The 26,103-nt window shown below is 43.0% G+C and overlaps 1 protein-coding gene across 1 annotated transcript in view; it reads left to right on the top strand.

Moving 5' to 3' along the window:
* Positions 1 to 9,711: 9,711 nt before the first annotated feature.
* Positions 9,712 to 26,103, top strand: part of slc4a4a (solute carrier family 4 member 4a) — a gene marked incomplete at its 3' end in the record, with an annotated part of 49,704 nt that continues 33,312 nt past the window's right edge. Inside the window, exons 1-3 of the mRNA XM_079221619.1 lie at positions 9,712 to 9,799; positions 15,286 to 15,459; positions 24,553 to 24,688. Of these exons, the coding sequence (XP_079077745.1) occupies positions 9,727 to 9,799; positions 15,286 to 15,459; positions 24,553 to 24,688 (383 nt within the window). The 5' untranslated portion in view covers positions 9,712 to 9,726. The remainder of the gene's footprint in view (positions 9,800 to 15,285; positions 15,460 to 24,552; positions 24,689 to 26,103) is intronic.

The following is a 26,103-nucleotide window of genomic DNA, read 5'->3' as shown; positions in this document are numbered from 1 at the left end:
CAGCTGAGCCTACGGTGTATGAATGGTTGATAATCCTGATGTGGCAGCTTGCATGGTGCTCCTATCATCAGTGTGTGAATGGCTGAATGATGTCATGTAGTGTTAAAGTCCTTTGAGTGGTCGGAAGACTAGAAAAGCGCTATACAAGTACAGGATCATTTACCTCTGGCAGGCTATTCCACAAGAGAAAAGCAGCCTTGGTCAGCCGTGTTGTTAAGATCCGGGTCAGTTCATTATCATAGTCATTAGTCACCTCCAAGGCCGCATGCCAGCGCCTTTATGGCTCCTTCATACCGTCTGACCCAGCAGGGGAAGCTTTGTTTTTCCTGTAAAAACTAAGGTGATGATATATGGGATGTCTCCACGCAGACGCAGCACGGAATCTCCGACTTGTACTATCTGCACCAAAGTTAAGCTAAGCGTGTGTTAGCAGTGGCTAACGTTAGCTAACTAGCTGTGTGTGTGTCTGTGTGTGTGTGTGTGCGCGCGAGAGTACTTGTTAGTGTATCTGACAGGGTAATTATCCCCCTGTCGTTTAACGGCATATTGCCCAGTCAGCAAAAGTCATCGTTGTGAGACTTGGCAGACATTTCTTTTTTTCCGTAATGAGGCTACCTTGAGCAATTACATGGGGACCACATGTCCTCCACTGGGGCACCAGGGTGATTGCAATTAATCCAAATATATAGAGAATGGACGTTAGGATTAGGTTATGACAGTTATAGAGATTGTTTGGATTTGTGTAAGGGGAGAGTTGTATGTACGTATCCATAATCATCGTATTACTATGATGGTGGTGACACGCCCTCAGTTTGGAGAAATGGGCAGGAGAACCAGCACGGAAGCAAAGCAATGTGCTGCTGTGGACGGGGACGGAAGCGAAACCCATTTTTGACATCCAGGCCCATAAAAATAAAATAAAAAAATCAATATCAGTGTAGGTGTACGCTTTATGTTGATTATTTTGTCCGCTTTATCTTGCCTTCGGACGTTCTTTTCCTCTTTTTTTTTTTCCTCACAGAACACAGGTGTTGCTGGTCCCTACCTTCCATAATTGATTAGTTTCTTTGTGTTATTATGTTATTAAACTTCCATTTTTTGTTCATCCCTGTTGGAAGGAACTATCTGACAGCAAGGTATCTTGGTAAAAACATTCTTTATACACTGTATTCTAAGTACACTTAAACAGATTTTTTTTTTAAGGGGCTAAAATAAGTTTTGCTGCTGGCCCGCGTCGGTACTGCTTCTCCAAACTAGGCCTCACCTAAAAGAATCGGAACCATCCTTTTTACGTCAGTGTTGACGTGGGGGTTTGACATGCATGTTGCCGAAGGCAAGTCATTCAAAATAGAGCAACGAAGCTGCAGCTTTTATTCGTATCTGCTGCTGACAAAGGAAAAAACTAAATCCCGTCAGAAGATGATGCTTGTGTGTGTGTGTGCTCGTACGCCCTCGAGGGCAAGTGGTGGGCACCCGCTGACAAATAGCTTCTTAAACCTTTTACTCTCCTCTGAGGGTCAAAAGCTTTTTTTTCTCTTCCTCTTTCTTTTGATTAATGAGTCGACAGCAGCGAACAGGAGGGACACACAATTCATACCACGCTTGTTGTAGTCATTACACTCCTCAAGATTTATTATGTAATTATGCACAGTCTACAGGGAATTAACGTCGCCACGACAATTCCCTGTAGACTTGTGTGTTTCTTTTTGGCTGGGCGAGGTAGACTCCTCCGGCTCTCATCGTTGCTGTAAAGAAATAACTTACTGTTCACAGCGTGTCTGCAGAGCCTTGCATGACACATTGTATAATACGGTTCTTTTAAAAGGTATCAATGTCTCAATGATGTAAAGCCCCAAGAGAGGGCTTTACGGTGAGTGACCCATTCAGAGGTGTTCACTCATTGATTTGTCTCACATTTCTCATTTCAGGTTGTAACTTTTGATAGTTTCTTGAGAAAGTATAGGTCCAGTGATTCTATTTTTTGTTTTGTTTGAGATTCATGCATTTCAACTTAACTCGCCTGAAAATCTTGTTTTTGCTGTCCTCCTGTGGCTTTACTCCGTGGTGTGTCCGGATAGTGAGAACAGCACACAGGAAACAGACTTTCAACCAAAGAGGGCAAAAAACTAAAACAAATCTTGCTCTTTAAACTTGACTCGTTACAGTATACACGTTTACACAGTCACATATTTGGTTTTCATCATAAATAAAACATGTGTCTCCACAGTCCAAACATATGACAGCAGAGATTTGTCTGAGAATAACTAAGACCACCTAAGTAACGGGATGGGAGGCAGATCTCCAGCCCCATGGCATCTATTCCCAGGCTGGATGGGGTGGCCTAAGAGCTGCAATGTGTTTTCTGTTCTTCTGTGCAGTAATAATTGTGTTCCACCAGACTGAAGAAACGATTTGTGAACCAGCAACCACAGCTGTGTTTGTACCGATAGAGCACACATCAGAGGAGTGTGCCAAAGATCCAAAACCTTGTAGACATCATTCTGCTGTTTAATCTTGTTCTATGTTAAATTGTTCAAAGAGGAAAACCTTCTGTAAAGATTTTGGTACACCAACACTAGACGTCATTCCTCCGACAGACTTCTACGTTCCAAAGAATCACACTTTCACTGTTTGCTTTTAATCAGAAGACGCTGGGCACAACTTAGGCTGTACATAAATAAATAAAGGCTACATGGAACACAGCAGTGCCGTAATACAACGTCACATATAGCGAGCAGTGCCACCAATCTTGAGGAGAATAACAGTTATGTTCTAAAAGTTGTAGTATGACATCTTATATAAGTTACAGCTTCTGAATATAATGTTCAGCTAAAATATACGAATTGAAAATGGCGTTAATTAGCTAACGTTAATGTTACCAATGTCCCAAATGGGAAAGATTACCAGGTTTATATTTTTGTTTTCCGCTTTCAAAAAAGTAAAGCTTAAATTTCCCAGGCAAATCCCCTTATGCAGAAAATAATAATAATTCAGAAAAAACATGTTATATTTACATTGTGTTTGGTCACACATCTTTTTTGCTTTTTCTTCGCCAGGTATTCTTCTTGACAACATGGTAACTGTCAGCTGGTGGACTTTCCTGTTTTGCCTTAGGTTAGCTTTTGCCTGAAAGACACGAGTTAATGAATGTTTTCAAACCATTTTGAACCTGTTATGGATTGATAATCTCAGAGGGCCATGGCGGAGCTACACACACGGCTTTCTTTATTTCCTGAAAGACTTTGCAGTTAAATCTGAAGTATGAGTGTTTCATCCAACAATTTGGGATGGATGGAAACTTAACACAAAGACAAAGCAAAGAGGGTGCACACAATAAACTCCCCTTTTTATTATTATTAGGAACGAGCATGCTTAGCTCATACAACCTTTCAAAATTCCTCTAATAGAAAGTCAGAGTGAATAATTTGAGACTTGGGCTGATTAAATCCACACATTTTGGCTTAATCCTGTAAAGAAAATAAGAAGAAAAGAATAGAAAAGAAATAGATCATCCTTGAAGTCTCGGTGAGCTGATGATACATAAAATAATTTCTCCATTTATTTTGTATTTTGTAAATCATGCCTAAAACGTTCTTACAACACAAATTGAGTGGTCATCTAAGTGTGTGTGTGTGTGTGTGTGTGTGTGTGTGTGTGTGTGTGTGTGTGTGTGTGTGTGTGTGACGGTAATGACAGTCTAATCTTTCCACGTTTGCTCCAACAGATGGAGCTGTAGATTCAAAATACATAATTCACAAATCAAGTAAAACAAATAAACAAATCCCAGCGAGTGTCAGGTTGTGAAAGGACACCGGAGTTATCCTGCAGAACATCGTGGAGAGGAATGCTGGACAAACATCCCAGAGGAACTATGATAGTAGACAAAAAGTCAGAAGTCAAAATATAAATACGTAAAGAAGAATTTGTCTTAAATATTGTTGTAGTTATGTTTTATTATTATTTTATCAGCCTACTATTTTTTTTAATTTATTTTATCTGAGCAAAACTACAACAATTCACTTATTGTTTATCTTTGAATGAATTCATGAATATATACTTTATTAATCCCCAAGAGGAAATTTGCTGTCAGAGTAGCAGCAACTTACACAAAATAAAACAGGGATGAAAGATATATACAAAAATAAAAATACAAATAGCTGGGATGAAAGATATGTACAGCGCAGAGAGTATTAATTTAGGAAATTAAATTAAACTTAAACAATAGAGAAGTGCAAAAGTATGTATGTGTACTGTATATGAAGTGTGTAGTAACGTCCACAGATCGCTGAAACAATGACTTGGTTCACTACTGGCTGCTGCTGCTGCTGCTGCTGCTGGTGGAGCTGGTAAAGTGATGATGGTGCAGCAGTGGAGCAGTTTGACCTCCCACCGGAGGAGTGGCGTTGACAGAAGGATGGTCCCGCAGATAGAGGCGGCAGCGTGCTGAGCGCAGTCGCCGTGCGACGCCTCACTCAAACTAACCCCGCGCCGTGGAAGTGGACTTCTTCACCTTCATGCCACCGCAGCGGTGACACAGCAAGCCACACGGGAACCACGCAGCGGTGAGTCCCTCGCTCTCGGTCCAGTCCACCTTCGGAAGGGCATCCCCCCCCCGCCCGCAGGCCTCGTGTGCGTGCGTTAACGAGGCGCCTCGAGCATTAAATCACCTTTATAATACTCCGGGTCATTTCCTGACAGCGTGTCACCGGTTCCTTCAGGGCTTCAGCCACTCTATCGCGCCGTATGTCACTTTTTTAAAATTTAAATTATGCTTTTTGAGTCATGCTAGCTGCGTGGTGTAAAGTTGTATTGGGAACTGTTTATCATTGACTAAAGGGTGGCTCGTGCGTAAATGCGCAGTGCGAGTGTGTTTTGTTTTGTTTTGTTTGGGCCAGTTAGTCTGATTTTTATCATAGTGCCGTTTACTATTAGCAGCCAAAGCAACCGCATCAGGTTATTAAGTCAGATCAGTGTCCTGAAATTGATCACGAGATTACTTTTGTTGTGAGTGTTTGCATTATATTTGTTGTATTTCTTCTTTTTCTTAAGTGATCTCTGTTTCTCCTGTGATCACATTTTACTGCCCTGTGTTTATAAATCAAATCAAATAGTTCATAAACCTTACATCAGACCCATATTAAGTCTTACTGTGATAATATCCTTAATTGTTCTCTCTCATGGTCTCCTTTCAGTGACATACTTTGGTTGTAAAAAGAGAAATTACCTCTCCATTTGTTCCTTGTTTTATCAGGTCAAGCATCAGCAGCCGCTCCGGTGATACGCTCTGCTCAGCACTCATTCACTAAGGAGATTTATCACACAGCACAAGCAACCTGAAGAGATGAGCAGCGGCAAGAAGTAAGTGACTTCAACATGCTTTTTACAGGAGTGATTTTCACTCTACGCAGAGCTACTTGACCCTTGAGTAAATTGAATTAGGCGCTGCTGTGTGTAGGTGAGGCTGCAAACGGCTCCCGCTGCTTAATATAAAGAGTATTAATCGCTTGGCTATCAGGTGCACTTCAGGGACAAGTGGTTTTGTAATGACAAGTCAAACACGGCTTTCAGACAGTGTGGGCTGTGTCATGTCCGATGTAAATGTGCTACTATTCGAACTACACGGGGCTTGGACGTTAACACACTCCTCAAAGGTGTGACAATGTTAAAGTTTAAGCGCATCTCCGAGCCCTGGAGGAAAACATACTTCAGATAAGATTGTGCGTAGAGTGGCTCTAGACACACCACCTTTTGTTCCTCCCGTGCTGCACAGTCACAGCTTTAAGATTAAACCGGCTTCATTGATTTATCTATCTTTTTAAAAGAGGACTGCTACCAAACTGGTCCATACGTCTTCTAACTTTGAGGGCAATCAGTGTCCAAGGTGACGCTGCATCATTTGTTTCTGCTTGCTGTTAGAAAGCCATCACCAAAACTTCTTTCCCCGCTGACGTAAAAAAGACATTCACCTGCAAGATTATTAACGTAATTCATTCAGTCATCTGGTTCCTGTGGAGTCAACAGGTTCTCATTGAAAAATCAGTAAATCGGTTAAGGCTGTCCTCAAAGTAAAGTGCTGCAAATAGATTCAAAAGAGTGTAAACTGCAAATTTCAGGAACAAAATGCTAATTGCATTTCTTGAGTTGGAAAACAAAAGTCTGTTTGATATTGATGATATTGGCACCACAATACCAGGTTTTGTTAAGTCTCAGCTGAACCCGAGCTGCTTTTTGTCTCCCATGTGACCCTCAGTCGTTTAAACGTATGCAGTGGGAACTTCTGGTGTGGTTTGTGTTGCAATTATCACTAGCAAACGAAGCTTTTGACTTTCTTCCTCGTGCACAGTGGAAACTGCTGTCAGACAGTCCAGCGTGGCTATCGTTTAACAAAAAAAAAACTCCACGCATCTTTTTATTGTGCCGTGAGAAAGCCTTTGAGGTTCAAGGAAATCTGATATCTGATGACATTCTGCCCACACTAGACGAGGGGCTTCGACTTTGCAAACTTGATTGGAGTTCAGGATACTGGATACGTGATCCGGACACATTTATTCACATTCCCGCACAACGACGCCAGTAGATATTGTATCCCATAACAATTGCATCTGCTCGCGGACAGCCACAGAACATGCGCACCTCTCCAAAACGGATAGGGAATGTAGGCTACATGCAGATTACTGGAGGCTCTGCAAGGACAGGGAGACCGATACGTTATCTGTGAAGTGAAACACAGATAGCAGCTTATATACAATCAAGAGTGCAAAGTATCAGCGAGTCAAGTTTTGATTACTTTCACATCTTGTCGTACGGTTGTTTGAAGGTTTAGCTATTGATAATCAATATGTACATAACTTAAAATGCTGATTTAAATGATTAGATCCATCTTGGAAAAACGCTGAGGTGCTGCTGATAGTGTAGTTTGAATCCCGTTGGTCCCTTTCTGTTCGTTTTTTTTTTTGTACTTTTCCTCTTATTCTTGTTGAACAGGAACAGGTGTTGTGCTGCTAAAAGGGATATTGATTGTAGAAGTTGTTTCAGTGATCTAAAATCACAAAAGGCAGATGTGAGACCAACAAATAGTTTTTCACCAGCAGAATAAAATCCCCAAGTTGAACTCCAAACTTTGGCATCAAATTCTAAACAAGAAATAATGTATAGTCGAGTCAAAGTGTCATCATGTTGATGGAATATCAGAACCACAAACTCTGCCATCTCTTCAACTCTTTTCTGTTATTCTGGGATGGAAGAGAGTTCAGGAGAAGATGCACAACATCGTCATGCAGGGGAACTTGACACTGCAGGTAGAAGCAAGAGGGAAACCATGTGTTGTAAATTGTCTGCTGTGCAGCGGGTTTTTTTATTATTTAGGGTTGAAAAGCTTTCTGGGAAATGTAGGAAATCAAGTTCTCGCGAAAAGAAAAAAAAATGACAAAAGGGAAAAAATATTTTTTATGTCACTAAATAACTCCTGGAATGCTCATCCCTTTACAAATAGTTTCCACGCAACGATCACATCATACATAAAGCAAAACACTTTTTTTCTTCTTTTCTTGCTTAATAACTTCACATAAACATGTCGCCGCCTCCTCTTCTGCCGATCCGCTCCGTTCCGTGTAGAAGTACAACTTGGGTGCAGACATGTCGGCTGAGGCAGAGTGGAGGTTGGCCTGTTATGTCCATGATTGTTCCATAGGTGGCAATGGAAGTAGCTGGAAGGCCGGTGAAGTCCAGAGATGGAAGAGGTCTGCTTTCCACTTTAATCTTGGTGTTTGTTTTAAAACGCTCCACTAGTTGAACCGACAGTTACACACAAAAAACACACTCAGAAAATGAATGTTTCACTAGGAACCAAAACTTTCTCCAGAATCAAAAGGTGGCATTTTAATATGATTTGCCTTATCTATTTATTTTTTATGAAAGACTAGCAAACTGCTCCTTAAATTCAGTTAAATTCAGTGGTCTGGAAATGACAGAAACACTTGAGCAACTTTATTTCCAGAATAATTGTAATTTGTGAGAACAGCTCTTCCAACTAAACCCAGGAAGAGTTCCAGTGTTATTTTTGATTTTTGATTGGAGAGCTATTTATTATCCACGCTTTGAGCTGATTTGGTCACAGGGTGGCCGGTTAAAACCACCAACCACCCGGAATGCATAGAAGTAGTTGTCAAGTTTTTCATTTTTCTCAAAGCTAAATTAACACCGATGATTGTTGCAAACCTACTTTTCTTCCTATTCCTTCTTTGATGACTGACTTGATAACTGAATCTATCAGTATGTGTGACATGAAGATTATGACGCAGCGAGCAGAGAATGTCTTCTCGCTGAATCCCGAACAGCTGGAAGAGCTCTTTCTGCAGCTGACCTTTGACCTCTGACTCCAGGGTATCCTGCCGTTACACTGAGCCCGTGCTGTCCCGTGCCCTTTGGCCTAGAATTGACTGAGTTGGAGAAAATTACAGATATTATGACACTAAGGCTTCTCAATTCAAGGGATTACCGGACACAGTCACAACATTTAATTACTGCGCCATAAAACAAAACATAAACATGATGTGATTGGGGGAAAAACTCTCCAATCAACACTTAATAATCTTCTTGTTACAACTAATATCAATATTAATGTAGCAATTTCTTTCTTTTTTTTTAACAAAACAAACCAATTTATCTGTGATCCCTTTTAGGATGAAGTGTTTCCAGAATTACTTGCAACGGGGCACTTGAGTGAGTTAGTGAATTATTATTTTTTTACGCTTTGATTGACAGCGTCTAGCACTGCCAACACGGTTCATCCTGACAAAGATTAACATGCATGCGTGTAAATGAGCTGTTAGTGTGAAAGACTCAAATGATTAGTAGCTGACAGAGTCTATACTGTGTATTGCCCCCACCGCAAAAACAAAACTTCCTTTCGGCCCCGGCGCTAGCCCGAAGGAAACGCTTTCCCGTCGCTGTTTGTTGGGAAGCGGCGCGGTTTGTTTGAGGCGTGGAGTCGTCTTGGAGAGCAGCAGAGGCTCCGGCACGCCGGCCTGTTGTGGGCCTCTGCGAGTGTTGTCATTTAAGTAAAGCCGGCGTAATCCTGTAAGGGCGGATGAGTAGACAGACATGTGATGCTCCACTTGTTTCTTAGGTGGAGGGCGGTGGGGGGGGCTGGCAGGCAGGCATTACCGACCAGATGGAGAGGCTTTGTAGTGTGTGTGGGCGTGTGACTGATTAGACACAACACTGACTGATACTTTTTCAGATCCTCTCCCCCCCCCCGGTAATAAAAAAAATACATCACCTTGATTCAGTTTCTACAAGGTGAAGTGTGGCAGAGGCGGATCCAGATCTCGGTGGGTTCAAGTCTCAGCCGCTCTGCGTTTTTTTCTAAAGCATGACCAGCATCAGTCACTCAATTAGCAGAGACTTCCTGTCCTCTCCCTCACCCCCCCTCTCCGGCAGATTAAATCCGTTGCATCGTACCTATCGACTGCGCACTTTGCCCTCCTCAAGGACGACGCGCATTCCCTCGCTTGAGGCTAGTTTACCAAAACGCAGAGCTCAAGACGCTGTTGCGTAGCGTGTCCGTCAATGAGTCTTTAATGGGTGGAGATGAGCGCCACCAGCAGCACCAGACTGAACCCCAGTCCAAACCTACTGCAGGTGAACGAGCCGAAGCGCTATGGCTCCACGTTGTCTGTGGAGGAGAAGTGTGAGCAGTCTTTCTTCCTCTTTTACTACTACAGGATGGAGGACGAGGCGGTGCTGGACCGGGGGGCGTCCTTGCTCAAGCACATCTGCGACGAGGAGGAGGTAGAGGGTGAGTTCACCTGTTCCTGGGACACTTGAATATCTCTGCATGTGATGAAAAAGAAAGTCTTGTTTAGCCTTGCATGCGATGTTGACCGTAAAGCAATAGAAATATGGTTTCTTTTATGAATATCTTTAGCAAGGCTTTACTTGTTTAGTAAAAACAAAAATGCCAGTTTGTAAAACCTTTGGAAAGTTCCTGAAGTTTCTTAAACATCACCGAGTCTCCTATCTCTGCTCTCTAAAACTCTAAAAGCCTCTTTTTTTTTAAAATCGCTTCCTCTGAATCAATTCTTTTGTCCAAAGCCAGGGCCTTTAGTGAGAGGAAGGAGCTCATTCAGTCTTTTAGAGACCGCCAAATTTCACACTTCCTGCGCGTGCTCAGTGACACTCACCTGTTCAGCGAGCTGGCATGAGAGCGATGTGGAACACGGAGCATGTCACCCTGTGTTTACCTCACTAATCCCCTCAAAGACCGACAGGACAACAAAGAGAGAAAAGGGGAAAAAACATAAATGACTGCCTGCTCATAAATATTATATTTATAGTGTATTGGCATGTTTATAAATTAAAATTAATCAAATAAGAAATGACTTCAAACATTTTAATTTAACATCATAGTGAACTGCAGATTTTTATTTTTAAATTAAAATATAATCTAGTTTGTAGGGTTGATTGAGTGTTCTCCTTTTATAAATAATACAATTAAATAAGGCATGTAGAGTGGTCTTTTTTATATTTTTATTTGTAGTTTTTTCTTTCTTGCAGACTGTTAATTTTGCTGCCTTTTCTGTCATTTCGGACCAGGCTGCTGTAGAACCAGCTAATTAGAATTGATTCAGCGGTCCGATTAAATTTGATTCACGACTCAGACTCTCGTTGCCGAGGAGCGCGGGTTGATTTACGAGGTGACGACCTCTGTCTGCACCCGACATCACGGGTTTCTTGGTTCTAGTCCAGCAGATTAAAGGGTCTGGGACAGAGCCAGTTTTAACATCCAAGATCTTAATGGTTTGTTTGGGTTCTTTGGCGGAAGTACTCAAATAGTTCCATAACCTCCTCTTTGTTGGTCCCGTTTTGGCCCAAACCCAGGACAAAATGATTCCTTTAAACCCTAATTATTCCTTTAAACCCTAATTAATTATAGAAACTTGTTTCTTAGTGATATGAGGATAATATGCAACATGCACATCGAATATAAAGTATTTCTTATTTGTAAGAGAGAAAAAAAACTTGTAATGTGCTCGCATACGTTGCCAATAAAAGTGATATTCTGTGGAGTACTGCTCTTTTTAATAAATGCACTTTTCAAGCAAGCTTGAAAAGCCTGATAATTGCTTTTATACCTGATGCAGTTAAATGCAGGCCAATGGCTGTGAAGACAGGTTGTCAACACAGTGGCATGGTTTGTTAACTCTTATGTAATGTACATGGTATGATCCTAAAAGTAACTTATTTGTAGACAAGATTAAAGAAAAAGAGTCAGGTGTCGCCTCAGCTTGACCCTTGCTTCAATCTCTCTAACTTCCTGTCTGTAGCCGGCGTCTCAGCTGTGTTTGCGTGTGTTTGCGTGTGTTTGCGTGTGTCTGTGTGTGTCTGTGTGTGTCTGCGTGTGTGTCCTCGTCTGCCGGCTAAATCACCCTTTTGGAGTCTCCGCTGAGCTCAGCCTCCTCCCCGCTGCTCGCTCAGCGCCGTCGGCTCGCCTCAAGGACTGATAAAAAAAGATGAGGTAGCTCGACACTTGTTGCGCTGTCCGAGATAAAAGTCTGGAAGAGGAGCTTTGTTCCCAGTGGCCTTAATTATCTTTATCTGACACTGACAAAGCGAAAATATTTGGTATCTGAACTCCGTCACAGCTCAAGATGCACGTCAACAATCGCATCTTGAGTGACCTTAGGTTGGATCTTCGTATTCCTGTGACGTAATTAAAAAGGGTCAAGATATTGCCTGCTATCGTTGAGCAAGAAGTAAGGAGGACGAGTCATGATTCATTCTGACAAAAAGCTGTCGATGTCTCTACCCCCCTCCGCCCCCCCACCCCCCAATCCGACAGTATATATTTTGTTTAAAGCTGTTTTGTATGAGCAAGCTGTCAGTGCTGCGTGGCGTGTTGCCATCCTCCCCACTGGTCTGGGCAGGTCCCAGTGGCGCGGTTACTGGGGGAACTGGCGGTGGCGTTGCCTCTCCTCAAAAATCTAGTGAGCTCAAACAAACCTCCCAGCGAACACAACGATTTTATTTCATTCAGTATGCGCCTACAGGCAGCTCCAAAAGACGTTCCTCTTCCACGCGAAAAAAAGAAGAGGAAGTCGTTACACAAGCGGCTCTGGCAGTGTGCAAATCTCCCTTTACTGCTCCTTGACTCGACTGTTTTTTATTCCTCTTTCACCTCCTTTCTTGTGGCCGTTCAGCCTGTGTCTTCACGCTCTGCTTTATTGCTCATCTATCAGCCCTGATAGCATAGTCTTTACTTCTTTCTGTCCGTCCGTGTCTCTGTTCTCTTTCATCGCCCGGCACAGCCATCTGCTCCCAGGTCTTGTTGTAATGCCCACTTTCTGTATGTTAAGTCTGATTGCGTCTTTGGTCGACTCTAATTATACTTAATGAACCAGTGTGCACGTAAAAGGCAACACAATGATGCTGGGCATTTATGTTAAGCTCTACAGTACAGAGAGTAACTGCTATAAGGGCCCAATAGGGTATCTGATTTGCTCATGTCTGATTATAATATAATAATACAGTTTAATTTAATAATGTAAAACTTAGGTTAATGTAGTCACCTGGGGAGGGAGGGAGGGAGAGAAATTAAGAGAGATTAAGTGTCCACCTCCACCATAACACATGGTCAACTATTACTTTGTGTTGAATATTAGTAATACCCCGACACTCCCCTCTCCCTTTTCAAGTGTGTAGAGAACTACGGTGGCCTTAAGGTAATGTAAAAATGTGAAAGGCTCCCACTAGAGTGTTTGGTTTGTCCTTTCTGGGCTACTGTAGAAATACGTCGGACTTCGTGAAGAAGACCCGCCCTCTATGTAGACATGTAGGTCTCATTCTAAGCTTACAGAAACACAAATATTCTTAGTTTCAGGAGACAGTTATGAAGTTGTATTAATATTATATTCGGTGCCAATAGATCAATAGACCATACGTCACCGTGATCCTACACACTGGCCCTTTAAGTGGCGCATGTAGCAGAACAAGTACAAAATGACTCGGATCTCGTGGCGATCTTCCTCCTCCATCACATTCACATGAAAATAATATTTTGTACTTTTGTCATGTGTAAATATTGTAATATTTAATGAAATGACATGCCATTTATTTACCAAGCAATTCCTCAATTTTGATCTGCTCTTGTCTGACTGAAGTTTGAGTTTTGTTTAGAGTACAAGAAGTCTGTTTTTCTCTTTTTCTTCCCGGCCGACAATGCTGTCAGTGTTTTGTGAGTAGACTATTGATCTAGTGTTTTTAATGTTATTCCCATAAACATGGGACCGGCATCACCTTTGTTGAACCACAAGTCCCGTGGGTAGCAGCGCTGGTGTGGGTGATGTGGGCCTGGAAGTTACCAAAACAGACTGGTCGACTAAAGAAATTGTAAAATTTATTTTTTTATTGATCCTTTTAATTAGCCAGGATATTCCCACTGAGGTTTTTGAATCTCATTACCAAGCTGGTGCACAAACCACCACATAAAAAAACCCACAAATTTGCCTAAAAAATCAATATAAAAACACAAATCGCATAAAAGAAACAATGTAGCTGCAAATTGCATCAACCAAAGAATTGTCATTCGGTGTCAGGACAAGCACATTCAGTCCTCAAATGATCCTTAATCCAGTTTTATAATCTTGCATGTTTTTGAAATAATCTAGTTTAAAGAGACTCTTTAGCTCACACGGAGATGAGGCCCAAAAACTGAAAAAAAACATTGATGTACATAATTTATCCCCACGATCATAGGTTGCAGCCACTTCTTAGTAGAGAACACAGATAAGGACGCAGGTCGAGTAATGTGGCTTTACAGAATGATGTTTGTTTGTTTATATATTTGTATGCTACTTGCATGTTTTCAATGTGTTTCTTTGTAGTTTTGTGAGAACATTCAGTCACAAAACGTTACAATCAAACAACAAGCTGATGTCTGATTTCCAGAATTTAACAAAAGGCTAATATGTGCTCAGTGTATTGGTTTAATCTCATATTGTCAGAAAAGCCTCTTATTCACAGTATCCCTTCACGTTTTTAGGTGAGACAGTTCAAACCCTCTTGGATCTCCCTCGGCTCTGAAGCTCAGCAGTAGCTCGGTATGCGTTGGTGTCAGTGAATTTAGATGAACCCCTAAAAAAAAAGGGAAAAAAAACAAGGCTTTGTGGTACGAGTGAATAATGAACGCTGTTGTGCTTCAAGAGAGATCATTGTTTGCTGATTTCAGGGGTTCGGCCACTTCCTGGTTAGGTCATGTGCTGTGCTTGGCTCAGCGCTACCCGACGTTCGACACTGATCGCATTGAGCCTTTTGTTTCAGCGTGACTTTTGATCTTTACCCTGAAAAGGTTGCTTTTCCTCTGCTTAGGAAGGAGAAAAGTTGTGGTCCAGGTTTCAATTAAAGGCTAATGAATTCAAGCATTCAGTATGCCAGAACATGATGAACGTCAATATATGTGCTGAAAAACACTTATTATTTTGATTGTGGTAAAAACCGTGACAATCCTGGTCAAAGTGTGATGTCTGATCATCGTACATAATAAGCCTCATGACTATATTGGTCACCAGTTTTAGTGGCAGAAGTGTCTTTGTCAAACCTCATCATGTGCTTCAGACGTTTTGATAATGTTTTGCTTTGTTAACACACAAACACAATGTATCACTCGGGCCTGCGTGGATAAAATTCAACACCCACACGTGTGAAAAGTGAGTGAGTGAAGAATAAGTGCCCTGAACCAGATGTCTTACCGCAGCCAAAGGACCAGCAGTTATACATATAAGATGTATATGGTGTTGGCATGAAATCCACGTCCATCAGGATGACATGTTGTTAGCAAACAGCCTGGTCTGCTTGGCGTCGTTGACCCTAAACCTCCAAACTACATGTAAAACTGAACGTCCTGTTGATATTGTGCCAACAAGCATAACAAGGATGCAGTCATGCAAGCAGTTATGTCGTCTTCACTGCTCCGTCCTACCTCTTTTTCTGTCCAAATATTTGTTTTGACAGTGTCCTGCGACCTCTATAACCCCGCTCCGCTGAGACTGTGAGAATGTTCCCTGTTTGAACTGAATTGAGAAGTGTTCAGGGTCGGGTTTGGGTCTCGTCGTTTTTGGCTTCATTCGCAGCGCTGTTGAAGTCCCATTGTGATTTTTCCAAATGTTCTAATATTGCATTTCTTGATGGGGATTGTGTGTTGTCATTCTCAGGAAGGCAGCTGTTCAGGTGCATCGCTTTTTTCCGAATGTTTCACGGGGTTTGATCTGTTCTTTTCCTTTTTCGCAGGCCACCACACCGTCTACATCGGCGTGCACGTGCCCAAGAGCTATCGGCGGCGGCGGCGCCACCGTCGGAAAGCCGGCCACAAGGACAGAAAGGAGAGGTTGACGGAGAACACCTCTGACAAGTCGGACACGGAAAACAACGATGAGACCAGCAACAGCATCCTCAAACCTCTCAGTAAGTTCTGATGGACTCCATGTCGGGGCGGATTAGGCTTCCTGTCTGTCTTTGCTGAAGGCTGCTCTCTTTTCGAGATAAAAAAAATAAAAACGCCCCTGTAACTCCCCGTGACCCCAAAAGAAGTTGCTGAGTCGTCTACGTTGTGGACAGAAATAGCCACGCGTGTCCTGCTGAGTGACGAGTCTGTTTCGACAGAACGGAGTGAGTTTCCATTGGAAGTAATGGCCACTCCGATGCGATTGTGCTCGTGCCGATCCGAGTGTCCTGCGTGCGGCCAGTAAGTGCACGCCATCCTGCGCTTTTGTCCTTGGCTGTCGACATAAGTGTATCTTGTCTTTGTGTGCGTGTGCATGCGTCGCATCTATATGTGTTAATGCTCCACGTTCATGGTTGACTGGCGCTTCCTATGTCCCCGTAAAGGGTGGAAAGTGCGATATGCCCTGAGGCGCAGCTGCGGATGCTCGGACAAAGAGCTCCGGCCAGCTGGAGGAGGGGGAAGGATGCGTTTGGGGACTGACTGAGTTAAAAGTGGAAGACCAACTACTACGGATGTCAGCATTGTTTTCCATGCCATTTTTTTTTTAGAGTTATGGTTTGAATGGGCATGAGACTGAAGTCAAATTTGCAAAACGCATAGATGTCCAGTGATTTATAATGTCATGTTGATGTTAATACGTGAATTTGCCCTTTTTACAATTCATAGTCTGTCTAACTGTGAGGGCCTTTTGAGATCAATCTGAAGGGGTCGCAAGATAATTAACAATTGAAATAAGTTGAAGAAGAAGCATATTGCTAAATGAGAATATTTCTTCTTCAAATCTTTGCATTTTGTGGGGAAATTCTGGAGGCTTTTAACTCTAAAATAAAAACGAGATGGAAACGTCCCGCTTTGGTTGAACTGCTTCCAGTTCCTAAACATGAGCTCATAGACGCACAAGAAAAGGTTGGGAACCACAGATTTATTACGATACTTTGGTGAAGACGAGGGGTCTTCTGATGACAATAACGTGACATGATGCCCATGTGCAGCAGGAGCCCCCTGTGAATGAGTCTTAAAATGTCCCATCTTGTCGTCTCAATCCAATAATGAGGAAGCTGTTCTTTCAAGACAATGACGTCTTCTTCCACAAGCCTGCGTGCTTGACATGACGTGACAAGAGGACCAAAATCCACCAGAACTGGATTTCTACAATCTGCACACATCACTTGATGTGGGGGGGGGATTTTCTTCAGGACATAAATCCAATCAGAGAATAGATTACAGCCAGCCCATCTGGTAGCTGCTACAGACGGTAACGATGCATATTTTGCAAAGATTTATTTAATATTTTTTGGCTTCAGTTTGTTCCCCCGACCACAGTCCCAGGTATTGAGCATGTTGGGGCGCACAGGTCTGTGATACACTTCCAAAGTGCATCACGTCCCTTTTATTCCAATGAACCTGGATTCAGGTTTTAGTCACACTGTACATGAGCGTCGAGCAACCACAGTGATGTTTCAGCTGAATAGTGCTCAAGGTAAAGCTAAAATTTGCATAGCAATAATTATTTTCTTCTTCTCCTATTCACAATATGTTTTTCACAACCAGTCTGATTGATCCTGCTTTGATTTATCCTTGGTGGGTCTCAACTTTCAGACTGGGAGCTACAGTTACAACACTACACTAATACAGAAAAGATATTGCAGTTTACAGGTGACGGATGAATCTCCTTGTTCATAAAAAACATCTGAGGGATGTCTGAAGATGGTTCCGTGTCCGTGGGGCCATGAAGGCAACGGTAAATATTCCAACCTGTTGTGTGTAAACAGCGTTGCAGTTACTCTTCAGCCTTTGCCGGTTCATTTGCTCACACTTGGTTGACTAAAATGAGTTTTTATTTTTAAACTGCTGCCAATATTTGCAGATTAGGTGGATCGTGGCCTGAACAATGTCGCCAAGGAGTGTTTGGGAGTTGTGCTTTTAAATATTGGGTTGGAGGCTGCGTGTTCCCACTGAAATCACCACCTTCACTAGACAACGTTTTCAGATTGCCTCATTAACGTCGTCAAGCTTTTATTAGCATCGGGTTTGAATCAGAATTTGTAGCGTACTGACAACACCAACACACTTAGTATTTTACAAACTGTGTAATATTGACTATAAGCCGATGGGGCCTTTCATTTAGTATAAAGGATGTTTGAATGTGCAAGATGAACCAGTAAATAACAGCTTGATTGTTTCCTTCTATCCTTGAACGTTATTTAGATAAACCAAAAGAATTGCAGTTAAAGGAAAATATATTCCAAATCAGCCAAATATCCATAATTTCTCCTTTCACGGAAAATGCCACTATGTTGCCAGGAGAATGTGAGCATTGACGTTTTGTTAACAGTCAACACAGCGGCGCTCTGCTGGCTCGTGCGGGCGAAATAGCGTAAATGCAGTTGATGTTATGTCAAACGTCGTCATGGAATTAAGTGCCAGACAGTAAACACACTTCTGCACAATTTATATTTCCTTTGATGTGACCCATTCAAGGCGGAGTCCGCGATTCGCCTGAAAGATTGTTGTATTATAAAACATCCGAGACTGAAAGAAAGAAAGAACTCCTCAGTAACGGGGATATTTTAGGTCCTCTGCTCAAGTGGAAGTTGGTTTGGGTCTGAGCCCACCTGTGCCGGGACGGATCGGACTTTTAGTTGAGCCAATCATTTCTCTTACTTACTCTCACGAAGTGACAGTTGGCTGCATTTGCTTCACATAGGATTTCAACGTTTTTTTGCACATGGAAGCGTACAGTTTACAATGTTTAAAGTTCCCACAAGGAACTTTAAACTGGTTTATAAAACTGTATTAATTCATTGCTGATGCTACTATATGACCTACACAAGTAAACGAGACTGTCGGCACGAAGACCGGCTATTTAAACGCAGTTATGCTTGATGCTCGTCATCGGTGCCACCGGGTCGGGTTCTGATGAAATCATGCAGCTCAAACTCCAGCGGGGGCTTCCGGCAGCGACCAGCACAACAGATCCGCCTTTTAACCTGCAGTTGGCGCTCCGGCGGGAGGTGGAGAACTCCCACACCTTGTGGCGGCGGCGCCTCCTTCCTCCAGGAGCAGGGCTTCCCCTCGCTGCTGGAGACCCAGGCCGGGTTTGCCGGGCTGCTGGGCGGGGGGGAACCAGGACTGAGCTGAGCAGACGATCAAGAACCTGCAGCAGTAAAATGAGACTCTGGTGCTGGGAAACACCAGCACTTTTGTTCCATTGCTCCAGGTCTCTGAACTCTGCTGGTGTGATGACCACTCTGCTGCCAAAAGATGGTCCTCCACTTTTGATAATGGTTTGGCCAGCGCTCGGAAATCTCCCCGCGGTGTTCAGTTGGGTTGACATCTAGTTACCATGAAGGCCAAAGCCTCGTTTTCCTGTCAGTATCTTGTCTTAAAAGCCCAGCTGACCTCTCGGGGTCAAACCAGCCGAATGACCTACAGTCAGCTATTTGGGACTGCTAGTGAGCTCGCCCACTGACCTTCCATCATCAGGAATGTCATCGGCATTAAACATTAACTTGAGATCGTGACCATTTAACAATCAGTTTTCCAATTATTGCCACAGAAAATAATGTCTTATTCGGCTATTTATGAATCTTAAGCCGCTCCTCCGCCTTTTGAGAAATGTTTGCGCAACTAGAACTGGAATCTGTCAGGCACGCACAAATTGACAGGCATGCGGCTTACCTAATGTCCTACTGTTATTCACGGCCCGCCTCCGTGTTCCTCGCTCTGGGAACCATGGCCGCCCCCTGGGGGAAGGTCCTCGGCTGTTGTCTGGACTGAAAGCCTCTTGTTTGGTCAGATGGACGCTGCGGGGACTGAAAGCACATCCTCCTGGTTACATGTGTGTCCACTGCAGGGCCATTTGACCCCTGCTCATTTTGATGAGCATGTTTTTCTTTGCAAAGCCCCTCTCCTTTTCGTGGGATCAAATGTTCTCTGAAAGTGGATTATATAGATTACTTAGAAACTTGGTTCTTATACAAATGGGTTTAATTTCAGAGCAAGCGAAGACTGCTGCTTTGTATTTCATTTTTTTTGCGAATATGTCTCCAATGTAATGTTTTTGCATGACTGGACAGATACTGTCTTCTACAATACGAAGAAATACGAAGCCTTTCTAAATGATTTAGATAAATGCAAAGATCAACTGCTTTCACAGTAATATGTTTTACATCCCTGTGAGATCTGTGAGATATTAAAGTGCACATGGCCTGACAAGGACATTCAGGATATACACTTGCTCTCCCACATAGGCTCTTGGTCTTCCCGTTATGATTTCAAACAATTATTGACATATCACAAAGTCTTGGGAGGTAGGTCTGGAGATATGAGACCAGAATGTCGACAGAGCGACTGCTGGAGATATTCTTCAGTGTCACAGGAAGGAATAAATTGCATCAGGAGAAAAGGTCTGTGGATATTAATTGGGTAAACTGCTTAAAACCTTTTGAAAGGCCATCGTTTTGTTAGACTTTGTGTCTTCCTGGACAGAGCTTATTGTCACGATGAGTTAATCGTCATTGATCGACTCTTGCATCAACGACGTTCCCCAACCACAAACATCCACAGTCTTCCTTTATCCCTCTGCTCTTGTCTACATGTACGTCTTCTAGCTTTATTTGCAGCCACAACAAACCACAATAGGACAAGAAAAAGATAATCACCATTATTTCTCCTTCTAGACAGTGAATTGGATAAAGTTTACCGTAGTGAGGATTTAAGGCGATACTTTATTACATAATAGCTGATAGGAGATGCCAACTTGCATCTTATATAACTTGGGAAATCCAGTGTGCCGTCACCACTTGTGGCCACAGTGGCTTCTGTTTTCTATTGTCCTGCAACACTTGTCAATTGCCGCTCGTTACATGAATGCAGTCTTTTCAAAATATGCTTCGGTAGGTTTCTGCTGCAAAACTACTCGGTTAGATCGTCGTTTTGGGTTAACTACGGAAGTTACAAATACATCAACAGCGGCCTCCTGGCTTCCTCGGAAATGATTACGTGCATAACATACAAAATCATTTTGTGGGATACCTACGAATTATGGCGCATTATTTTCTATTTAGGTAAAGCATGAGCAAAGGAATGTGATGAGACCAGCCTGATATTTGCACGCTTCCGTACCTCAATTAGTTTCCGTGCATTAGAATAGAAGTTGCGCCTCGGCTGCAGAGCAAAGATGCACCATTTTGTGTAAAGTCATAACATAAAAAACTAAAAAAAGTTGGGAGATGTATTAAGACTTTGATGGGGTTTCCCTTATTGCCAGAGGATTAAAGGATTCCTAAAACATCTGGTAATGTTGCTGAATGATGCATTGAACCATTTTTTGTAGTCAAACTCAGAATCGCACATAAACTCGCATTGGGTTTGCAGTGAAAGCAGAAAGAAAAAGTGTGACTGGCATTCAGTTTACCTGCAGACGGCACTGAGGGCATTCAAATACCCGCCGGTATTCGGTGCGTTCTCATCAGAACCCGCCCGACCTTAGCGATCACAACAAAATACCAGAGCTGGATGGTCCAAGTATAAATACTGCGCTTTCAACGATTCACCCCCTGGGTGTTACTCTGCATTCAGCTCCAATCCCCGTCCGCTGCCTCTCTGTGCTGGCTGCCCTGCATACTGAGCGTCAGACTCTGTGGCATGGAAAACATTTCCTGTACTCCCAGTGATCCTCTCTTTTGCTTTGAATGAGTGACGCCGAGCTGCATTATGATTGCATGTACAGTCGCAAACAATGCACGCGCTATTAGACCCCCTCCTATGATGTGCTGAGTTTTTCCAAAAAGGTCAGAGGGGATGGAAGGTATTTGTGTAGGATGCATGTCAAGAGTGGGACTAAACAGGCCTTTAGTGGCAGTCACACTAAGCTTTCTGCCGGGCAGCGGGCATTCTTCCTCCATCCCCTATCCCATGAGCCTCTGCTTCTGGGACAAAGTCCTCTTTGTATGCCCATGGCTCTTGGCTAGAGCACACAGAGCTTTGAAATTGCGTTAGAACGATGGGATTTTCATTTCTGTCCCTCCTCTCGTTGCTTGCTCTCTCTCCTGTTTGCCTCCACTCTGCCCTGAGCATCACCCCCTAACCCTTCTCACCCACCTTCCTCCTCGCACCATCGCAGAGCTTGTTACCAGCTCGGGGTTTTCGATGGGTTAGTTTGCACATGCAGCATCAGTTCTCGACTCGCGAAGAATTAGAACATCTCTCTTGGATACACTCGAGACAGTTTTAGATGCCGACAGTGTATTAAAAAGAACTTCAGAGAATTAATTTCCAGTTTATTATTATTTTGGGGGTTGTAGACTATTTCAAAGTTGCTCATATTTTTGATGTCCACCGATAGAATGACCGATGTTTCTGTCTTCCCTTCCTGCTCATATTCCTTTAGCATGAAATATTGTGACTGTAATAAGTATCAAGCTGTTATAAGTCACATTTTTTATATAAAGGCGGGAGCTCGAGCGTGCTGAAAGTAGCCAATTGCAGCCGTGGACACTGTGTCAGGTGGCTTTTCCTGATCTTGTTCCAAAATAGATTTCTGCTAAGATAATGGTTTTCCTTCACCAGGATGTCCTTCCATTGATTTCATATGGATGAAAACCAAATAAGTATTTGTGGATTGTTTTTTATTACAACTGTACTTCTTGACCCTCTTAAATAAAACGCCTTAATGCTTATTTGTGTTTGACTGGATGCACATTGAAGAAACCCAGCAGTATGAGCCTGCATCCCCCGAAGGCTTTGACCCCGGCCCTGCACTGCTCACTATTGTTTGCATGCAGTTCTGGCCATATAGGTATTTAAAGCTTGTTTGAACTGTTGACTGTAAACAGCCGAAATCGCAGTGGAGATGGAGTGTCAGCTGATTGTGTGAAACGCACATGTAAATTATTCCACCTGAGGTGTCATTAAACACGCTGCGGAGACTTACGTGTGTGTGTGTGTGTGTGTGTGTGTGTGTGTGTGTGTGTGTGAGCAGACAGTCAGTCCCCCCCCCCCACACCTAGTAATCTCACAGCTGCTTGTCTGGCCCGTACCTGCTGTTACGGTGCGGTGGAAAACACAATAAGGGAAACTGCAAGCTTTCACCTCATTTACTGTTTGACCACTTACTGCTGACCGAATGAATGAATGACTCAATGTGGTGGGTGATGTAATGTCAAATGTGGCATGCTTGTTTAAATATATGTCTAAATTTCACTTACAAAAGAGAGTCCAGTCAAAATCAACACTGAATTATTGTCCTTCCTTTGGGATGCAGATACTTTGAATGAATTCTTCATTTAAGAGCCTGGTGGGTTGTCCCAGTGTCAGAGTCTGTGAAGCATTTATTTCCCCTGGGTTTCTATTGCAAGATGAGGAGTCCAAGGACTACGCACCTCTTTAGGGGCGCGCTCCCCTGAAGGAAGATATTTTAAAGTAAAATGCATCAATTTGAGAGCAAGATTAAGAGGCTATATCTACAAGGAAGGTAATTTTCTTTCATATAAATAAATAAATATATACTGTATATATTCAGTGTCTATAGTCAACTCTCTGTTGCCACATTATTAACAAGCTGTTATGTAATCAGACAGCCAGCGTTGTTGCCCCTGTGTGTGAGGACCCTCACTGACATAATGCATTCCTAAACCCTGACCTCCACCAACACAACTACAGTTCCATACCCTGAACCCAAAGTTGATTCTAACCCCAAGATCTAAAACCAACTATTAACCTGCAGAAGATGAGGACAAAGAAAGAACAAAACTGCTGATTGGTGATTTTCCACATAGAGCAAATCAATATATTTCAGCATGGTTTAAAGTCATCTCTACTGTAAGGTGAGTACATCTTTGGTGACCTGAAGCATGACTTCACCCAACTTTAATCTTTACCAGAGGCCCAATCATCAAGAAAACATCAGTGCAGCTGTTCAGAAGTGGGTTGCTCCGGCTCTTCAATCCAACTCTTAAGTGAAGTTTTACACATTACACAATTCAAACATAGAGATTAGCTTTTAACTAAATTTTAACGGCCACCAATTGCCAACTGTAACTGTTGCGTAACTAACTGAATCAACTGACAAATGTCACTTTAACCTGCTAACATATGACCTGCTCAGAGTGATGAGTATAAGATATGAATCAGAATACACAAAAGCGGTCTGATTCCTCGAGCAGAGAGGCCTCTGCTTCATTTATGTGAGCGTTCCCGTCACCGAGCTGTGACTCTAATGATGCGTCATGCACTGGTCTCGTGTGGCTGTTTGCTGATGACAGTAGTCTTTGTGTACAGTGTTCTACATGCATGCTTTTGTGAAAAGGGGGGTGGTTATTGTTTTGCTTTTCCATTGAAAAGTTTAAATATTGTTTCCATTTGGAACAAACTACGGTGTGTTTGTTTTGCACTGAAAAGTGTAATCCATATATCAATTCTGCTTTAAATTATGTTTGTGTTGCTTTCTAAGTGTTCAAATAAGAAGACAAGGGGAAGGAAAGCCAAGCCTCTGCTGGAGCCAGTTTGTGGACCATTTCCTAATTGTTAATGAGGGGGCTCCAGGGCAGCTTGCCAAGGCGGGAGGGCCAATGGCGAAGGCCTGTTTGAACAGTAAAGGGGGGCCGGAGAGGGAGAAGGGAAGCTGTGGGGACACTGTCACTGAGGGGACCCCTAAACCCCATCGGCCCCCTCCTACCTGGTCCACAAAGTGCTAGAGCAGGCAGCTGAGAGCGGCTGTCACTTCCACCCAAGACTCTAATGAGGGTCTAGCTGCCGCTTCGGGACTCTGTGGAGCTTAGCTCGACTGCTATCTGAGGAGAGTAAAGAGGGGGGGCGGGTCCCTGAGTTCTTGACGATGTCCAACAACAACAATAACCAAGAGGAGGAGAAGAAGGAAGAGGATGTGGAAGAGAAAGGAGAGGAGGTCATGGTGACAATCCCACCACCTCCACCTCCGCCTGAGCCCAACGGGACGGTTCCCGTTGAGGAGGGAAAGCCGGTGCCCAAACCCTTGCCCAACGGCCACCATTGCCAGCCTATGAACCGCAGTATTTTTCCTCTCTCCACAGTCTCTCCGGCGGCCGAGAGGATCCGCTTCATCCTGGGCGAGGAGGATGACGGCCCGGCGCCGCCTCAACTCTTCACCGAGTTGGATGAGCTGCTGTCGGTGGACGGACAGGAGATGGAGTGGAAGGAGACGGCCAGGTAAGGACCTCAGCCTCAGACTCTGGGCTTCCAGTAGATGCACCTGCAATGACGTTTAGAAACCTTCTCCATTGACCATTTAATCATTGAAAACATGTAACAAAGTTATTTGAACAATCCAAAAATGTATGCCGTTTTAAAAATCTGTTTCTTAAAGGTCACCTCAAAAACTGTTTGACTTTTTAGTTCTCAGAGTCAAATAACAAATCAAATGCTTGTCAGCTAGCTGTCGGTCTAAAATCAGTTCTTCTGACATCAGAGGATTTGCTGTGCATTGAATGAAGAACCGAGCTCACAGGGTTTCACAGGTCTTCTTGTGTGGCCCACTTGTGGGATGGAGATGGGCTGATTGTTTGTGCATCATTAGTGTTGGATGAGTGAAGCTCTCTCAGGGGGAAACTGGATCCCTGGGCTGCTGTTTGAGGCTCCAAATGAGTTGATCTGATACCGTAACCTCTGACCAATTATACTGCAGAGAGAAGTTACATTTTGCTTCACTGTTGCTTGAGTGATTCTCCAGAGGAACTCTTCTGAAGAACTCTATTGTCAAAGACTTTCAGAATACTTAATCCACCCCGCCCCCCAAAATTTAAAAGGTAACACTACAGCTTGAAAGTTTAACCTGGATCAGATCAAATGTCAGTCAAAATGCAAATGAATGAGATGGAGGGCCAACCATTTGGAGAAAAACAAACCCCTAATCATCAAACACAATAAGGTAAAATGTATTGTCACTCTCTCAATATACAATGTAAAACAAAGTACAAAGTAAAATAAGGTCGAGGTGATGGTGGAAAATGTCAAAACAAAAAATATATGAATATAATAGGGCAGAGTTATCTGCAGTGTACCACAGTAAATTCTAAATGATACAATACAAGAGGGTCAGCAGGGTTAAAACGGTAATAAGAGGATTACAGTCCCAGACCCTTTTTTAAGCGAGTTTGTCATGCTTACAATAGGGGAAATAAATCAGTCCTGCATCTTTATTGTCAAACTTATTATTCTGCAGATAACTGCAGGGATTAAGACCCGGTCCAAAGTCTCACCAAGAGCACTCAGTGGACCCAACACGGATAAAAGATCTCACAAGTGCTGGCTGTCCACCAAGTGCTATGCTGGCAGCCAAAACGGGTCAAATAAAGCCCTGGTATAGAAACAACTTTTCAGTAATGTTCAGTTTCTCATCTCAGAGAGAGAGAGAGAGAGAGAGAGAGAGAGATGAGAGGAGAGAGAGAGAGAGAGAGAGAGAGAGAGGAGAGAGAGAGAGAGAGAGAGAGAGAGAGAGAGAGAGAGAGAGAGAGAGAGAGAGAGAGAGAGAGAGAGAGAGAGAGAGAGAGAGAGAGAGAGAGAGAGAGAGAGAGAGAGAGAGAGAGAGACCACTCTCTCTGAATTTAAGAACAGAACATTTTCTT

The sequence above is a fragment of the Taurulus bubalis genome (assembly GCF_910589615.1).
Source record: "Taurulus bubalis genome assembly, chromosome: 8".
In the NCBI taxonomy this organism is placed as follows: Eukaryota; Metazoa; Chordata; class Actinopteri; order Perciformes; family Cottidae; genus Taurulus; species Taurulus bubalis.
This window is presented reverse-complemented; position numbering and strand designations above follow the sequence as displayed.